This window comes from Haplochromis burtoni, unplaced genomic scaffold (genome assembly GCF_018398535.1).
Source record: "Haplochromis burtoni strain Fernald_Lab_line unplaced genomic scaffold, NCSU_Asbu1 Contig_111, whole genome shotgun sequence".
Classification (NCBI taxonomy): Eukaryota; Metazoa; Chordata; class Actinopteri; order Cichliformes; family Cichlidae; genus Haplochromis; species Haplochromis burtoni.
In genome coordinates, this window is record NW_024582472.1 from 1,802,101 (window position 1) to 1,821,107 (window position 19,007).

A 19,007-nucleotide genomic window follows, 5' to 3' on the forward strand; every position below is an offset into this window, starting at 1 on the left:
ATTTACATTTGCAAGGACTTCATCTGGACCCAGGATTTGGCTGTAGACATGTCCTTGTGAATAAATGAGACAGAAGCCACCATATGGACAGTTTCTGTGTTGTTCTCCTTTTTCAATATAAAATATTGGTCACTTTGTGGATTAGGCAACATTAATAGTCTAAAGCTATGTTAGCAACTCTTAAGACATAAGTATCCTTTCAGGCTACTTATTCTTTTAAGTTTGAGGTTTAGTTGTTCACCACCCTAGTTTGGCCTGTTAGCATGCTAATTAGCACCAAATTTAAAGCTAAGGGTGATGAAAATGCATTTCCTGACGTATACCACTAAAAACATCAGGCAAATTCAAGGGATTACACACATAGTTAGGACTCAATTCCTTCCAGCTCCAAAATTTGTCTTTAAATCTTGAGTCCATCAAACAATCTGAGCATGTCTCACCAAATGGCAGAACTAATCATTTTAAAGCCATTTTTTGCATATAATATATGGTTGACTAAAATCAAAGGGAATTCTTTCCTAAGTACTCAGATCCTCTACATAGGTTGATTGCATTCTGTTGCAACAGTCATTATCATTCCCATTAACCTACATTTAAGAGGGAGCAGTTCAACCACCTCTTGCATGTTAAACGAGCTAAATAGTGCTCTTTATTAAGTGTTGCTGTGACATCAGCTTAGACAACATTGTGCCAGCAATGCTCAAAACTCAGACAGCAGCAAGCTGATTTCAGCAGGTATCTGAGAAGTGATTTACACATTTACAAAACAAGTGAAAGGCCCCTAGTTAATCTAAGGAGGAGATTAGCTACTGCGGAGTCCCGCTGAAGTAGCTTTAGTGAATCATTGACCTCTTTCTGCATCCCTCCTGGTATTTGGTGTGGATGGTAGCCACATGTGAAGCAAGGTGTTCATTCATTAGAATCAGTCGCTGTATTATACAGACACTGGTATAAGAAGTCAAACCTTTATAGTTGCAACTGATGTTTTATCACTTCAATTCTCTTTGAAGTGTTTTGAAGACAAAGTTGGAGAAGTGAGGTTGAAATGGTTTAGAGGAGGAGGAATAGTAGATATATTGGACAAATGATGTGAATTATGGAGCTACCAGGCAGGAAGAAAATTTAATGGATGGAGAGAAGGAGAACATGCAGAGGGTTGGTGTGAGCAAAGACGATGCAAGTGACAGGGTGAGATGGAGGCAGATAATCCAGTGTAGTGACTCTTAAAGAGAGCAGCTGAAAGAAGAAATGGAAGAACAGAGATATAGAGTATTTAAGCTTATTTGGGAATCGACAGCATATTATAGTGGAAAAACTTTTACTTGTGCTCTACTCATACAATGTCTTTAAATCTATCCATCTGTTTTAATACCATAGCTACTATTTTTTATAATGTGTGGATATTTTTGCTTGATATTGTTCCTTGCACTAGTGTCATTTTATGATCATACTAATAATTTAAATAACATACTCTGTGTGGCGTTGAATTCTAATTCAACGCCACACAGAGTATGTGTGTGTGTGTGCCAGATTGTGTGTGTTAAGTGGGTGTGGAGGGTGTCCAGAATATGTGAGCTGTTGCTTGCTGTTCACTCCCAGCTTGAAGCTCAGCAAATGCATCAGGAGAGAAAAGAGCAGAGGCACACAGAAACTGACTGAGAGCAAATTAATGGGCACCAGCGCAGAGAAAATTGTTCTAGAGTAAGTATCAGTTCTCTATATGAGCTTTCATTAACCCCGTGGTGGATACATTTTAATAGAAATCTTGTGAAAACAGCATGTGTGGGTATCCGAGGTTTATTTTTTACAACATGTACCTTTAAACTATCAAACTAGCTTTTAATATCAAAGCACATTAAAAGCTGCAATTTTGTAGTTTCTGAAAGTGCTTGTGCTGCACAACAGGTCCTATATTTGTATGTCTATTGTATATCTACTGAAGGCATGGTCTTAAGTGTCAATAAGCAAAGAAAAAGATGAGATGTAGGAAGCAGGCAATAAAATAAATTGAATCATAACAATAAAAAAAAGTAGGAATAGTGAATTAACTCATGGTATCATATTAAATCTACTGTATTTATTACATGTAATATGTAATTGTTGCTTTTCATAAACAATGCAAAGCTGTTTGTGTATTGCTTGTATGTCTCAGAACATGTGAATTACTGTTAAAAGATGAGCAAAAGTTATCATCTTGGAAGCTGATCATGTGATTTAACTTATGTCCATTTAAAACCATACTACAGTCACAGCTCCTCATACAAACCTGAGCTATAACATCTTATTTTACCAACCGTGAACTTAGCATTTTTCGACTGCTACATCATCACCTGGATCATTAATGTTTCTATGTAGTGCCACACAGTGCGGGGCCAAAAATCTCACTCTGGTGTCACTCAGTGGTGGTGACAGAAATTCAGTGTTTGTGCCAAATGTTGTCTGTAGAAAGGAAGCTTACAAGTGAGTGTGTGGGGTAGAAACATCTTAATGACATGCTAAACAGTGTAAATGATCTATTGTGAGCCTTGTGAGTCAAACAAATACACACCCCCGGGCTCTTAGCATTATGTGAGTATAAGCAGCCCGTAGCCCTGCTGAACTCACCAGCAGTGATGGCTAATGTACTAATGTCTGTTTTGTCATTGCTGTAAGCACATCATCACTGGTGATTTCTTTTGTTCTTCAGAAGCAATTGAGGTGATAATTATAAAACTAAATTTACTGATAGTTTTTTTTTCTTCTTTTTTTTGGCATGTACTTCTGTTTGTCCATTCACACCGCTTTTGGTTTAAATTGTCCAGTATGGAGATATCAACTGTAGAGTGTAATGGAACCAGACAGCACTCGCCTGGTTACTTACTGCTGAGCGGTTTCACTTAGTTTCAGTTTTCTTTCTAAGAAACGGGAAAGTAAGTCTGTGGCACAAAGCTGAACTGCAATTGCTAGCTTCCCGTTTTTTTTTTTCCTCTTTTTTTGCAGTTGGTGGATCAGTTCGTAAAAATAAGCTCACTGACCACTTTATTAGGTACATTTTGCTTATACAGGGTCACATCCCTTTTGGCTTTAGAGCAGCCTTAACTCTTTGTTGCACAGATTCAATGAGGGGTTTGGAAACATTCCTTAAACATGCTGATGTAGATTGATTCATTCATTGATTCACCCTTGATTCATTCCAAGGGTGCTCTGTAGGTTCCAGATACAATTACTTCTTGAATCTTGAATCTACTGTGCAGGCCATTTGAGTACAGTGAGTCAATGTCATGTTCAAAGCAGTTTTTAAATGATTCGAGTTTTGTGACATGGTGTGTTCAACATGGCTGCTTTCAGACATGGTCAGTAACAATTCTCAGACAGGCTGTGGTGTTTGAACGATGCTCAGTTTGTGCGCCAGGAAATCTCCCCCACGCCATTACACCACCAGCCTGAACTGTTGATACAAGGCTTTCATATTTCTTATCCCAAATTCTGTCCCTGCCATCCAAATGTCACAGAAGAAAATGAGATTCATCAGGTCAGGATAATCTTCTATTGTCCAAATTTGGATAGCTCGAATAAATTGTACCGTCATTTTCCTGTTGTGCGTTTTCCTGTGTTGTGCGTTCAGAGATGCTCTTCTGCATCCTGTCATTTTACAGTAAGTGGTTATTTGAGTCACTATTGTCTTACTATCAGCGTCAAGCAGTCTGGCCATTCGGTTCTGACTTCTGGCATCAAAAAGACATTTTTACCCAAGCAACTGCTGCTCATTGGATATTTTCTCTTTTTTCTCTGCAAACCCTAGAGATGGTTGTGTGGGAGTTCCACAGTTTCTGAAATACGTAGATCAATCCATCTGCTTAGAACTATTATTTTGTGCAGCTACATCAGGAATTGTGGAAAGAAACATTGTTGCTGAGTCTTCTTTTTTGGTGATTCTAGGAAAAATCCTAGAACACGATTTTCTGTGAACTCTCTCCAATGTCTCATCTGCTACTTTTTCATTGCGTTGTGTTCTTGACAAATTTGCAAAATCGGGCACTGTCAATATTATCATAGAACTGTTTTGATTTTTATTTCAAGTTAGTTGCTTCCTGATGCTTGTTCGCCGTTTGGTTTTCTTATGGCTCACTCTTCGGCAATAATTTAATGGCAGTAGACCAGACATCAAGCTCCGCTTAATCATTTGTATTTTTTTTAAATGTATTTTCAGATTTTTTTTTTTTATATATTCATGAGCAGTCTGCTTTTTATATACAGAGGTTGTCTTAAAAAATCATCCCCAAAATACTAATAAATGTATCCATTATTAGCTTTTTGACTTTGTCACTGTCTGGCTTTAACTATATACTGTAATTGTTCACTCGTGGAACTTCATCATCACATTCAAATAATAAAGGGTGAGCCCTTACATGGCCATACTGAGGATCATGAAAGCCTATACGATCAGACGGGTAGCTGTCCTCGCAGGGACCAATAACTGATCTTTACAGTACAAAGCTCCGCAGCCTCTTTTCATGTCACTTTCATTGAGTGGAGGGCCACGGTGCGAGCTCTATAAAGTGGCTGGGCCCATTCAAGGGACTAAAGAGGACAAAGCTGAGCTCACTGCGGCACCACAGACTCACAACCAAAATAGGAATGAAGCAGAGGGGGAAAGGGAGGGGAGGCTGTTAACAGAAAGAGAGGGAGAGAGGGAGGGATTTTAAATTAATCTGCTGAATATATTTACTGGAAACTGATGAGAAATGGTTCTATGCAACACCAGGTTCAGTCTCTGTGGTGTGTAGTGTATGAAAATAAAAGTCATATCACTGTGGAGAATCTCTGGAACACTATCATATATTTTTTCATCAGATTGAACACTTAAAATCTGAGAATTACTGCCTTAAAATATGAATAAATATTCTGGTTATTTAAAAGTTGGAAGTATATGATGCTATGTACTACTGCCTGTTAATGGTAAGTGATGTCTTGGGTATGAGCTAACCCACTGTGTCTAACAATGGGTCATTATTTTAATACTAAATCAAAAGGACAACATTAATATAAAAGTTACACCATGTTAATATAACTGAGTAGGTTTACTCAGTTTTGTGTCAGTATATTTATCCAAACTGAACCTCATCCCTCATCCCCCCAATTTTTTTTTTACTGGTTGATAACTTTGTGTTATAAAAACCTATTTGATTGCTTTCTTGTGTGTCTGCATGTAGCTTAACAACAGCACTACAGAGCTGATAAAAACCCCTTCAGAACAACATAACCGTTTATAGTCACGTTTTGCTTCTGTCTCCTCCTTAAACTTAACCCTTTGCAGTTCGCGATACACAGCATGCATCGCCTCTGCTGCAGAGATGCTTTGAAGATCCTTTTTAGCGTGTCCGTTGCCAAATGAAGATCACACACCTCAGTGCTGCCAGTAAATGTGCAGTCTCCATCAGTGATAGTAAGTAAAGAGAAATAAGAGATCCTTTATGTGTGCACACTCTTCCAGCTGACACCATGGATGAAGCTGCAGGATGGTCTCCGAGTGGCTCCCATGGAGCTCGGCAGTAGGATGCAAGTGTGTGTCTCCATCTGTTTGCTCCCACAGATGACTTCCCATCTTTGCTTACTCATCCTGTCTGGCTTGGCAGTCTCATCCCAGTTTGGTGAGTCCATCTACTCTTTTGTTTTTATTGAGTTTGGCTACGAGATAAAGTCAAAAGAAGGGTTGTTGGTCAATAAAAATGCATTTTGAGTTATTTTCCAGTGTTAGAAAACTCAAAAAATAACTCAAAATGTTAGAAATATTCCAGTGTTAGAAAATCAGCACTGCTCAGTGTTAGCCATTGTTAATCTTCAAAACTGACTAGGTTACTTTTAAACATATAACACTGTCAAAAGTGTTGTATTTAACACTCAACAGTGTTGTATTTAACACTCAGAGGTGTGGACCCATATAGACACTCTCTAGTGTTAATTTAACACTGGAGATTTTACTGTGTATGTTTTATTACACTACATTTATAATGACTTTTAAACTTTTAAACAAAAAAGGAAACAATCATGCAACTGACATATTCTCTCATGAGAATATACTCTTAAATGTATATACTAATAATAAAACTACTACTACTAGTACTAATAGTTCCGGTTTTTTAAAGAAGATGCCTTTACCATCCTGTTCAAATATTGAAATTACTAATAAACTAAAGCTTTAACTTCTGGTTCAGCAACAGTGATACTATCAGCTGTGGGTAAAATTGATAAGTTGCTCACATTTTATCATCTGTATTTGCTGATTGAAGAAATATTAGCAAATTAGCAATTTATTACTATTCAAGTAAGAAAATAACCATTAGTTGGTGTCCCCTGCAAAACAACATGGACACATCATTTATATCAAACTGATGATACAGTGTAAGGCTTAACAGTTTTAGTTTAACATTCGCCTGACCATATCTGTAATATCAATACTTTTACTTAAGTAAATATTTTGAATACTTCCACTAGTGCTGGATAAAATATTGAGTAACATATTCAAAGCACACTGAATGGATACACTGTGTGTGTTCCAGGTTTGGAGGATGTTTTCTTCAGTCCGCAGGACCAGACAGTCAGAGAAGGAGAGGGAGTTTTCCTCCGGTGTGTATCAGGGGAGAGTTCACCTCCTGCAAGCATCACATGGCTCAAAGATGGAAAGGTGGTCACAAGAGGTAGACAGATTCAGGTAAAAAACAACTTCAGATTTTAGAAGGGCATCAAAGACTACTTTCTTGCAGAGTAGGACAAAAAGCAGTAAATATATCTGGTAGATATTAATGTAGTAACAGTCTCCATTAGACTCCAAGACAATAATCAGGCATAGCGTGGAGAACAGTTTTTACACTTTGCATTTCTTCTGCAGTTTAGAGAAATCCAGGCTAAAGAAAGGCCAATTTCATTCTCAATTTCATGTTTTTAACAGTTTTCCTGTGAATTTTAAAGTCATGGTTTGAGCCTCAACTTGATGGTTGGACATTAAATTTCATGTGTAAGGCATCCACCTGCACTGCTGGAAACTACTATAATCAGATCAGGCTGTAGTTTCTCTCTTGGGCGTCTTCATTATATAAAAAAACTCATTGATTAGGAGTTTGATTACCCTGATTTTTCTTTTTCTTTTTTTTAAAACAGCATTTACTGAAACTGCTATAGCAATTTTTTTGTAGGTGCAAAATTTTCTGTCTGCAGAGCTTGTACACAGAACACAGTGCTGACTTAAATGCTGGGCAACCTTACAAATAGAAATTGATTTGAAGAACTCACAAACCTCAAGGAGACTCTGAAAGCCTCATGAGCTTAACACTTTTTATTTCACTCAGGGCAAAAATAAAACAGAAAAATACACGTTGTTTCTTTTAACTTTGATATTGGACATATTTTCCATACTGTATGTGTCATCGTGCTCAGGGTGAATATGGAGGTGGACACCAGAAGAAAACGTCAGGCACTCTTCATCTTTTCAACGTAACATTAGAAGATGAAGGGGTTTACGTTTGTGTCACACACAATCCTTCACTGAACATCAGCAAGAAGAGCAGACAAGCCAGACTTACTGTGCAGGGTGAGGCTTTTTCTTTAATTCACACTGACAAATTTTCAAATTGCAGCTGATCCAGGAGAGTTTATTAAATATAAATCCTGAGCTCTCTGGTTTTAACAAAAATACTGCTTTAATTAAAAAAACTAAACTAATTTATCATACTTGTGTGTGTTTGCAGAGGGTTAGTATCTTACTGTGACTGTCCGCCTTGCAGGGGTCCCTCGGAGGCTGCAGTTCATCCAGGGCCCTGACAACATCACTGTTGCTATAGGAACTGAAGTCTCCATGCACTGCAGTGTTCTCGGCTTCCCTGTTCCCATGGTGCACTGGTTCAAAGACGGGTGCCTCCTGATGAACTGCTCCGGCTCGTTCAGCCTCCAAAACAATGGACAGCTGCTCACATTCAGGTCCAACACTGCATGGCAGAACAGGAATATTAATTCTTTATTGTTTAACTCCAACTGTGGTTGACAGTTGATGATACAGTCAAAGATTTTGTCTTTTTTCTTCTGGTACAAATATAATAGTTTCTGGTTCTTACTGGTGCATAAAAGAAGGAAGGCTAAAGAGGAAGGATAAAGATTGGGTGTTTTAGAGAAAGAAGACATTTCTGTAAATATTCTGTATTCCCTGCAGGGTTGCCTCACAACAAGACTGTTGTGTTTGAATCTGCCACTGGGGGATTCCCTCCAGGAACTCTGGCTTCCTCCCACAGTTCAAATATTAATTAGTGTTTCTAAACTGGTTTCTAAACTGGCTAAGAAGAAAAAAAAAAGCAAACAAAATCAAAAAGAATCCCTAAATGTTAAAATTACATTTAAAATATTTTTTGTGTTTGTCTTCTCCAGAAATGTGAGCAAGGAGCATGAGGGCTCATATCACTGTGAAGCATCAAACCAGAAAGAGACAATCAGGTCGCAGCCAGCCTTCCTACTTCCAGCTGGTATTGTAAACTCTGAACTGTTTAACTCAAGCAAGTGAATTGCCTTGTTAAAACCGTTTAGGTTTCTGCTTCAGCAGATTCCATGCTGTAAAAATCAGCAAAATCCAATAAGAGCAGATGTCCAAACTTAATAGTGATTTACATTTTGTGTTTACAGAAATGGACTGGAGTTTTGTGCAGCAGCCCACAAATCTAATGGTGAAGAGCGGCAAAAATGTTACGGTAACCTGTAGGCCTCCGTACAGCAGACCAGCAGCGCAGGTGTCCTGGTTTAAAAACAGCCGGCTTCTCACTCGCACTGAAAATGTAACAATGCTGCCCAGTGGAGACCTCTTCATCCACAGGTCTTTATTGTTCATGCCTCATTATATGACTAGATAAATTAAATATAACACAAGAATTGTGTATAAATTAAAACTGGTTGGGCCAAAACTTTTAAAAAAGTTTAGTTAATTTGCATTGTTTACGGTATGTTTAGTGCTTAGTGTTTAGTTGTTTAGTTATAAAATTGTGCCTGTAAATACAGCTCCAGGCAGCTGATTTTTGTTTTTAAAAGCTCTGCTGACCCTTTTCATAATTTTCTCTGTAGTGTGCAGGAGCACGATAGTGGCAGCTACTTCTGCAGGGCCTCAAACACCCATCTTCAAAGATTTCTTACCTCGAGACGAGCAACACTCACTGTTTTGGGTATGACATCTGGCAGCCCTCCCTACTATCTCACTGGAAATGTATATATACATATATATATATATATATGTATAGGTGCATAATAATATTCCAGACAGTGCTTTCCCTTCCTGGCAGCCCCTCCATCCGTCAAGCTATGGCCCCAGGTATTGACGGTGCCTTTGGGTGCTCAGGTGGTGCTGGAATGTCAGGTGTCTGGCCACCCTTTACCGTCCATCAGCTGGATGAAAAGAGGCCACACCAAGCAGACAGGAGGCAAAATTGCATTGGGGTAAGTTACAGTGTTCTGACTTTTTGAAAATTTTGTATACAAGCAGTTCATAATATATGGCAGCTTTCATGTTTCCTATTCAGACAGAGAAATGCCACTCTCTACATCCAGTCAGTCCGGAGCTACGATGAGGGGGTGTATGTGTGCGAGGCAACCAACACACTGGGACAAAGCCATGGCACAGCACTCCTGAGAGTTGCTGGTAAATTTTAAACCTTACTGTTTTGCAATGTATTTACTCCTCAGATCAATAGACGAGTCAAAGTCAAGTCAGGAGCATGTGCCTGATACTTACTAAGCATTTATACACTTTAGATGTTGTGGTTGGTTCAATACTAGGTATGACGGCAGGTATGTTCTTGTTAATGCAAACCTTTTAGATCATAATGAAGGTGAGGATTTAGATATGAGTTTGGTCTGACCCACTGATAAGTGTACTAAATAAAGCAAACCCTAGCCTGGAAGGCAAAGGGATTGTTGTCCCTCTGCTTTATGCTCCTATTTAATATTGCTTTTAAGTTGCAGTGAATTTGTAATTCCCTATAAGGTATCTTCATATAGTGTACATAATATTATCAAAGCATGGGCGTGGTCCTCATTGGCAGATCAACAAGTGTGTGTGATCATTCATTTTAACATGTCAGCTGTACTGTGTTGTTTTGAGAGTGCAGGAAAACTAGGCTGCAAAAATGAAAAATCATGAATAATTATCTAATAGGTATTAAGCTGAAATGCATTAAAGAAAAGAGAAGAAAAAACCTGTTGCTATTATAGAAAAGTACATGCTCGCAACCAAGGTCCTTCTAAAAGAACTGAATTATACACAGGAAAGAAACTGAGAAATTCTTCTTGTGTTGTACAAACGTCTTACAAATTTGAAATTAAAGGACATGGAGATCACCTTGAAATCCAGTCTTGCAAATGTGATCAAAGTAACAGACCATTTGAATGAAATTGTCATTTTATTTGCCATCTGCACACATTGCTAGTTTCATAAACTAATTCTAAAGAGTCATAGTCCAGGTAGCAGAACATATCGTGTCCTCAAAATTTTACATAGTTACTAAAATCTTTATTGGGGAACAGTTCTTGTATGTGTTATTTCTTTAAGGCACTTCTATGATCTATGAGCTTTATGTGACTTTTTTGATATTGTCTTTTCAATTTTCCCCTCTGCTTGGGCCAGTGAGCCCTTTAATAGTGGTCTTTAAAGATCAGGTGACCTACACGATTGGGACTTTAGTGGTCCTGCCCTGCAGAGCAATGGGGATTCTCCCTATCACATACACCTGGACGAGGGGCAGAACAGAGCCACAGTCCCCTATCAGTACCACCGAAGGCAGACACATAGATGGTGAGTCTAGTTTGTCTGGAGTCATTCTGCATTACTTTTCATCATGAAAACAGAGTAACCGTTTCAGGCACAACGTCCCCTACTTCATAGGTATGTAGAAGAGAATAAAATCTGAATAAGTTAATGTAACACATAGAACCACTTTATTGTTTGATGACCCTGATTAAGGCCACAGATCCAGTCAAGCAGTAGAGTTGTTCTATATACCACAAGTGTTGCTGCAGCTTGAACTTTCTCAACATTTATTTTAATCACCAGCTCCATCATTTGGAGTTGTTTTCAGCATATAAAATAAGTAGCATTCTCGGCAGAGATGGAAGTATACAGGAATTTTTTTTTTCTAATTTCTAAACGGTATGTGAGATCTCAGCTCTTTGTGTTTTATAATGTTTTGTCCTCTGGCCTGCAGAAGATGGGTCCCTGCATATTTCCAGTGTGCAGTACTCTGATGCAGGAGAGTATTACTGCACTGCTGAGAACCGAGCAGGACGACATCAGAAACGGATGATCCTCATCATCACAGGTGTGCTGATTTACCACCTCGTGTTATTTCTTCTCAGTGGCAATATTACTAAAATCATACCTGCATTTGGTATGCAATGGTAAAGCTCTATGAACAAAAACTGAAGATGTAAAATGTATGAACAATTTGGCAATTTAATTGAAGTGACAGACTCCAATGTGTTGAGATCAAGGCTTAGTCTGACCCCTGTGAGGGGTCAGACTAGTTTTTTCAGGACATTGAGATGTTTTTCATGACTATCAGTGTATGTTTGGATCAGTATAATAAATGTGGGTCACTCAGATACTTCTCTCAGGGGAATTCGCAACTGTCTTCTGGTCATTTAGAGTGGGTGAAGTTCAGTGCATACTTAAACAACAAAATACTTCTTTGACCCCATATACCCAAGTTTCTTTTGCTTGTTGATTCTCTTTCATGTCATCCTTTGTCTTATGCTGAAGATCGACCTTCTGATAGAGGGAGACGGACAAGACTGGTTTTGTCTGCTGTGAGTATTGAGGATGTGGAAGTCTTTGCTTATGTATTTTGTTCTCAAATCATTTTGCTAGACCTTGGTTTTATTTTCATAAGCAGTTCCAGTGTAGAAGCTGCAAATTTTCTAGGTGCATTTTTTCGCACAGATCATGTGATGGTCATGCATTGTTTACCCCTGTTTATTATTTGGTGTATGGACTTATTCGTTTTTGACTGTGTCAAATGTGTCTCCTCTGAAAATAATCAGCGTTTTGAATATTTTTTAGAGCACCAGCGATAATGAACAACGTCCAGCTTCCAAGTGGAGCGACTCAGTAGCCGAGCAGCGCTTTAAAACAACACGTTATCCACATGTACAGGAAAAGCATAATGAGACAACATGTATGTATTTAAAAAAAAATACTTAGCTCCAGTCATGTGTTGTGTAGGTCATTCAACATAACAAATATATAGTTGCAAGTTAACAGGCTAAAACACGGTGCTATGAGGTTATAAGGTAAAATGAATATGGCTGAAAGCAGTGGTAAGGTCTCAGTCATACAGGCCTAGAGACCAGTCAGTGACTACCCCTGGCAACCACAGGTCACTAAGGAAAAATGTGTATTCCCAGATCAGCTGGTGAGTGGTTTTTGGAAGTTTTTAGTGGTTGCTGGCAGTTGCTAGGTAAAATTGGTCACAAAGAGGGATTCAGATCAGGCGATGGTAGAGTTAGAAGTTGGGTAACCAGAAGTTCTCACAAACTTTCCAGGATAAAGGTATCATTTCAATTTTGTGTCTGTTACCATTGCCACAAGACAAAAAAGATGTGTCAGGACATCCAAAAGCTAAAAAAAAAAGCTAAATGCCAAATAATCCTGCTATAAGAGCTGCAGGAGTTTTTTCTGCTCAGATTTCAAAATTGACATGGAAATATTTTGTTTAAAAAAGTAATAAATCATATTTTTGTGTCTGTGTTATGTTAATGCTACTTTATGATTCAGTTACAAGAAATATTAGTAAATATAAATGTAAAGCAACAATTATGAGAGGCATTATTCTGGTGCGCACGTTACTAATCGAACTGCTTACAAAATGTATGGCTGGATCCCTTCAGATGAAATCTGATTTTTTTCCCTCTGAATGACACATAATAATAACACACAACATAAAATTGTTTAGGATATATTAAAGAAAATAAAGCATAAACTCTTTTTTTAATATTTACAGGTACCAACCCAGTCAGTGCAACTACACTTCCAACATTTTTAAGGAAAGCCGGGGCTGAGCTAGATATGCCATTGAGGACCCTTGCCCATGTTTTACATCACCATTTGAAACAGCCAACAACCAATTCTACCCAGTCGTTACTCAGTCAGATGAAGCCTCCTCTTCACCTGAACCTCCAATCAGAAGCTCTACACACCCAAGTACCAATGACCATTAAACCACATTTTATTTCACACAGTGAACCAGCTGCAACACAGAGCCTGGCACCTGAAGTAACCAGTGGAGTGTTGGTCGAAACCCTTCAGCATCCATTCAGTGAAAGTCGATCCCATTTGAGACAAATGCCATCAAAATTTCAGCATTCAGCCAGTAACAAGTTGTTTATAGTGCCCAGTTCTCAGGACCATTCTGTGCCTCAAGTTAATCAAATTGCAGAGACATCAGTAACTCAGCAACCATCTCAGCTACGTGCTACTGGACCTTTTGGCTTTCTAAAATCGGACCCCTTCATGGCAACTCCAACACCAAATCCTGTTACCCACGCTAAGATGAGACACTCCGATTCAGTCACCCTGACAGTTGCCTACAAAACATCATCATTTCAGCCTTTGCAACCTTCACCAACCCTCTCACAAACAACTCAAACTGATCCTCAACACTCCTCTACCTTAAGTTTTTTACCAAAGTTTCATTTTGAGCTTTCTACAATTCAGTATAATCTGCCTTCAACAGAACTTCCATCTTCTTTAATCCCCACGCCTCCAATATCCGAAATTCATCTTTCAACAACAACACCTTCAGCCAGTTCCAACCTTTCTCAAACCCAACCTGAATCATCTCCAACACAAAATTCACAGCTTCCATTCTCCACCATCCGCCCTTCAGATCAGTCACTCCATCCTTCATTGTTAGACGCTGAGGTAGTCCAACAGGTCAACAGGTCACATTGGCTGAATACTACTCATGAAAGTCACCCAGTTCAGCCAGAGCTCACAGACTGGTTGAAAAGGAACACTTCCCAGTCACCCATGACTAGCAATGATCCCAGGTAGGCAAAATAAAAATATGATAGATTGATAAATATTTCACCTGAGTTTATTACATTTAGGGAACAAAAGTAATAAAACATCAATACATCACTATCTTCTCCATTTCAGAGTGAAGCAGCAATCACCATCATGGCTGCCTGTGCTGGAAAAACATGACATCCCCATTGTGGTGGGAGTGGGTGTATCTTTGGCTTTCATCTTTATCACTGTTACCTTCTATTCTGTGGTACAAAAGAATGAACCCGCACCAACAAGCCGAGCAGGTCAGCAATCTGCCCTGCATGAAATGCTAGTGTCTTGGTTTTCCTAAAATCATGACCATATTTTGGCAAAATCGAAATGATTGGGGTGGTGAGGCTGCGACAGTCTGGTGATCTGTCCAGAGAGTACCCCACCTCTCACCCTATGGTAGCTGGGATAGACTCCAGCCCACCCTCGACCCTGCATTGGATAAGTGAAAGAGGATGGATCTTGATGGAATTGATAGAAAGTTATTAACCAACACTGCACTGGCTAGCAAGTGAGGTGCTAGTGTAACAAGTTGTAATTAACTGTGTATTAGAGTGCTAGGTTTGGCTAGTAAAATTAAACTATAATTTAGTTTATAGTTTAAATTTACTTAGGAAGTGAACATTTGTATTTTGCCTTTCAATACATTGGGCATTTTAACATTGACTTGTTTATGAATTAACTCGCTTAAAGAGCCACCCTCAAGTGGCCATTTAAAGAACTGCAGGTTTTCCATATATACTTGGCTCAAACAAAAATGATATAACATAATAATAACTGAGCTCTACATGTGCTTTCAGATGAATTTTTAACACTGAACACAGTCTGGTTACCTCTTATATCTTTTTGCCAAGGTAAGCTAAATTAGCTTTATTTTAAACAGGTAATTGATCCACTTGTGTCACTCTACCAGAAAGCACATATGTAGAGCATTTTAACCCAAATGTTACTTTTTATTATTACGTCAAAACCACATTACATGTCTTTGACAGCTCAGAGGAATTTAGGTGTTCCCATACGACATGCTGAACGTCGAGCAGCAGGACGTACATATGAAAACAGGTACCCTACTTCTCAGAATAGAAAAATAAATTAGCCTTCACAACCCATCTTTCTGCATTCTAATACCAAGTGTTGTATGTCTTATGCAGAGCGTTTGAAGATGACGACTGTGTTGCAGTGATTGAACAGAGCCCCAACACATCAGAAACCAGAGCCAGACCCCCAGGGCCCAGCCTGGTTACGGTGCAGATGGAGCGCACGTTTGATGAACTACAAGAGGATACCCAGCGCTCTCTGGACAACCACTCAGTCACTGTAGAGACGTACCCTGAGCCTATTCTTGACACCAAGGTCTGGTAACACAGAAACACTTTACCATAAAAAAATGTATCCAGATATTTTTATCCGTGTTTAAGGGGAAGTTAAGAAAGTTACAAATTTATTGAGGCAACCCAATAGTATGGTGATCAGCACCATTGTCCCACAGCAAGAAGGTCCTGGGATTGAATCCACCGAGCCACAGCAACAGCCTTTCTGTGTGGATCTTGGAGTGTGCATGTTCTCCGGCCTTCTGATAGACTTCTGATAGACTAGATAGACTAGTGACCTATCCAAGGTGTGCCCCACCTCTCACTCTGTGACAGCTGGGATAGGGTCCAGAACAACCACTGATGATTCTTCTTCTTCTTTGGACTTCTTAGGCGGTCAACACAGCAGATCATCTGCCTCTATCTCAGCCCATCCCTTACATCGTCCAACCTTCTTTATGTCCTCTTTCACTACCTCCATGAATTTTCTCTAGAGTCTTCCCCTTTTCTTCCTGCCTGGCAGCTCCATATTAACATAAAATATGTTAGTATTTTATGTTAATATGTCTACCACCTCTCGCTCTGCCTCTTGTCTTTTTGTCAGTGCTTTCCCTCTTGGCAATGATAATTTTATTTAAATAGCACATATGCTTTACATAGAAGATAAAAACCTGATTGCTGCCTCTTGCTGTGATCCTTCTGTCACAAATCACCCCTGAAACTCATCTCAACCCACTCCATCCAGCCTGGATAACTGGAAGAGGATGGTTGGATGGGTCACACTGTTAATGATAAATATTAGAAATTATAATATTTAGTTATGAAAACAGCATATCCAGCTTCGTTTATTTAACTAACAACTGTGGCATACTATATAACCTATAGGGGGAGCTAAAACCCTATATAAGTGTACAAACGGTCACAGTTTGCACAGTTTAATAAAAAGAACAAACCATTAAGATAATAAAAAAAAAGTACTGCACTGAAAACAGTGCTGATGTCTCCATTTAATTTAAACTGGCACATGCAAGGACTAAACCAACAGCCTTATAGTAATAAAATGCTCAATCATCAGAGTTGTCTTTAAAGATAACAATGTGGCAACAGTGTAATGATTTCACTGCATTTTAAACATTTTTCCCTATGTTATTATTAACAAATTCTCTCTACTTTCAGATTGATCCTTCTCTGGAGGAGGAGAAAGGGTGCAGTTTGTCCCAGCCCAGCATTCAGGTGCACTGTACTGAGGATTGGACCAGTAACAGAGGAGACAACCAAAGCCCATGCCAGGACACGTTGCCTCCTCCCTCACCCTTAATCTCCCGTTCTCCTTCCCCATCACCACCATCTAGGCGGGAGGAAAGCGTGCACTCTTCTTTAACACTGCAGAGTGCTGAGCCATGCCTTGCACCTATCCACCACAGTCTCAGCATTTCACATGGCAACCCTCCACTGTTGCTGTCTCACAACGTCTCTGTGGGCCTCACCACAGTAGCTGTTGATGTCCATTTTTACCCTGCAGCTACTGCTCCAATGGCAGTAGGGACTAGTACTCACATTAATTCAGTTTCAAACTCCTCAGCAGTGACTGCACCTCTTTTTAGCCCCACGTTAGCTAACAGCCAGGAGAATGATCAGTCAGCTTCCAGGCTGCATCAGTGTAAATAGCTACATTATAGGACAAATCATCGTCAGTGCTGGCACACATTAAGTGGAAATGGGAACAAAGTTTTGGCTAGCTTGATGGTGTGGAGATAGGAATGCATAGATTACTAACGGGCTGTCTAGCTGATCCAAATCACATTTAAGAGTGTTTTACACCAGTGGTGATAAGCAGAATATTATATTTCTCTTGGAGTTCATTTAGAGATTTTTTCTGTGTGGAAAAAAAAAAAACAAATGTGAAAAAAAAGTGATGCAGACCAGAGTCAAACACCTATAGGTGTGAAAATGCCGCAAGTGACAAAGTGAGGAAAGTTGCAGCAAAAGACAAAGTAATATGACACCTGAGTAATTTGCAAAAGAACACATTATAATAACTCAGTTCTCTTTGCCATTAAGTAGTCCAGCTAAACTTGCTATAGATAATGATGTGCCATCATCAGTAGTTGCTGATGAAACCCCAGTTTATCAGTTCACCTTACACATCTGTGCAGTGTCACAGGTGCTATTCATAGCAATTGTGCAAAACAGTTTTTTATGTTTGTGCAAGGATTTAACACACCTAGATTAAATCTGTTAAATATTGACGAGTAGAGGTAAGTGTTAGCAGATTTCCCAGTTTCTAGTTGTCATAACCAAACAGTGCTAATGTTTTCTTGGCTTTAGCTGCATACTTGATGCATGAGTGGAATCCTCATGCACACTTTTTGCCAAGGAATACAAATACATTTCCCAAAATGAATGTAAAACAGCTGACTAAGGAAGCAAATATTCAGTATTAGCATTCACATTGTTTTTCTTAATATATGTATTTATTAGCTTTAGGGAACAATTTATGTGTTATACTAAATTGGCTACGTTTACTGTCAGGTTGTTTTGTTTTGTTTTGTTCTTTAACCGTGAAAGAGAAAATGTATACGTAGTATGAATTTATCTGTTTTACAGGCCTAAATGGATGTAGGGTAGCTTGAGTAAAAATACTGTAATTTGTGTCTTTTTCTGTTAAACAGCCAAGGATACATGCTTTGCAATTTTTTTGTGATCCAGTCCTGCAAACCTGTTTTGGTTCATGACTCATCATTATGTTGAGGTTGACTGTTACACCTTTTTGAAACCAAAGGATGGTAACTGGTATGTCAGTGAACATGTAGGCAGTACACCAAAAATAGTTACACTGGAGGAGCACCTTCATGCTGTTAAAATGTTAGTTGCATTACTTTATTAAAACGCTGTAACTGTCACCATGTGCTTCATGAGTCCATATCTTGTATGCACTGTGTGTCCACTCTGACAAGATGCTAGCAAGAAGCTTTCTGCACACCATGATATTGTTTTCATATCTTTCGGCAAGGAGACAGTAGTCATTCAAAGTTTATCTGGAACTGTTTAGGTAAAAAATTATGCTTAAAGGGCAACAGAAAAAGAAAAACATGCAAATACATTGTTAAAAAAAAATATGAAAAGACACATTATAAAGAGCATGAGGGAGAAGACGAAAAATTATTAAAAAAAAAAAAAAAAGGAAAAGGGAAGATCCACAATGTCAACAGATTCAACACAGTTAAGAAACTTCTTGAGACAGACTGTGTGGTGCAATTTTCTGGTCTTGCTCTGCAACAATGGCCACTGAGGATCTCTGCCACCTTGTAGCAGCAACACAGTGCTAATCAAGCCTCAATTCTTCCCTCTTCGTAGTGAACAATGATTTTATATGGAAAACCATACAAAAAAGTGACTTTAGATATATGCTGCAGTTTTTATATAATCAATAACTTTCAACAGCGATCAAAGGAGCTGCCAAACCAAGATGATTAAAAACAAGCCTCGATCCTTATAGCTTAACCTGTAAAATATTCATGATTTTTATATGTGAAATTGATTTTTAAACTGGTTAACAAAATATTTTCTGATCTTGTTATAATAAATAAAATCTGTGTGTCTTTGATAGCTAACTCATCCCACAGGGTCAGGAC

At 38.8% G+C, this 19,007-nt stretch overlaps 1 protein-coding gene across 3 annotated transcripts; it reads left to right on the plus strand.

Annotated features, from left to right (window-relative positions):
- Positions 1–1,609: 1,609 nt before the first annotated feature.
- On the plus strand, positions 1,610–18,330 carry LOC102313159. Of its 3 annotated transcripts, XM_005928829.2 has the most exons (19): positions 1,610–1,701; positions 5,474–5,630; positions 6,540–6,691; positions 7,414–7,567; positions 7,761–7,953; positions 8,395–8,489; positions 8,647–8,833; positions 9,079–9,176; positions 9,294–9,447; positions 9,531–9,649; positions 10,634–10,801; positions 11,211–11,324; positions 11,765–11,811; positions 12,065–12,179; positions 13,005–14,052; positions 14,162–14,316; positions 15,055–15,124; positions 15,214–15,415; positions 16,549–18,330. In XM_005928829.2, exons 2-19 carry the CDS (start codon positions 5,486–5,488, stop codon positions 17,038–17,040), a joined length of 3,708 nt encoding a protein of 1,235 aa, XP_005928891.1. In that variant the 5' UTR covers positions 1,610–1,701; positions 5,474–5,485; the 3' UTR covers positions 17,041–18,330. The 3 variants fall into 3 exon arrangements, with proteins under 3 accessions (XP_005928891.1, XP_042079358.1, XP_042079357.1); XM_042223423.1 differs by lacking the exon at positions 1,610–1,701 and having other exon boundaries at positions 5,246–5,630; XM_042223424.1 differs by lacking the exons at positions 15,055–15,124; positions 15,214–15,415; positions 16,549–18,330 and adding an exon at positions 14,863–15,030.
- Positions 18,331–19,007: the final 677 nt, after the last annotated feature.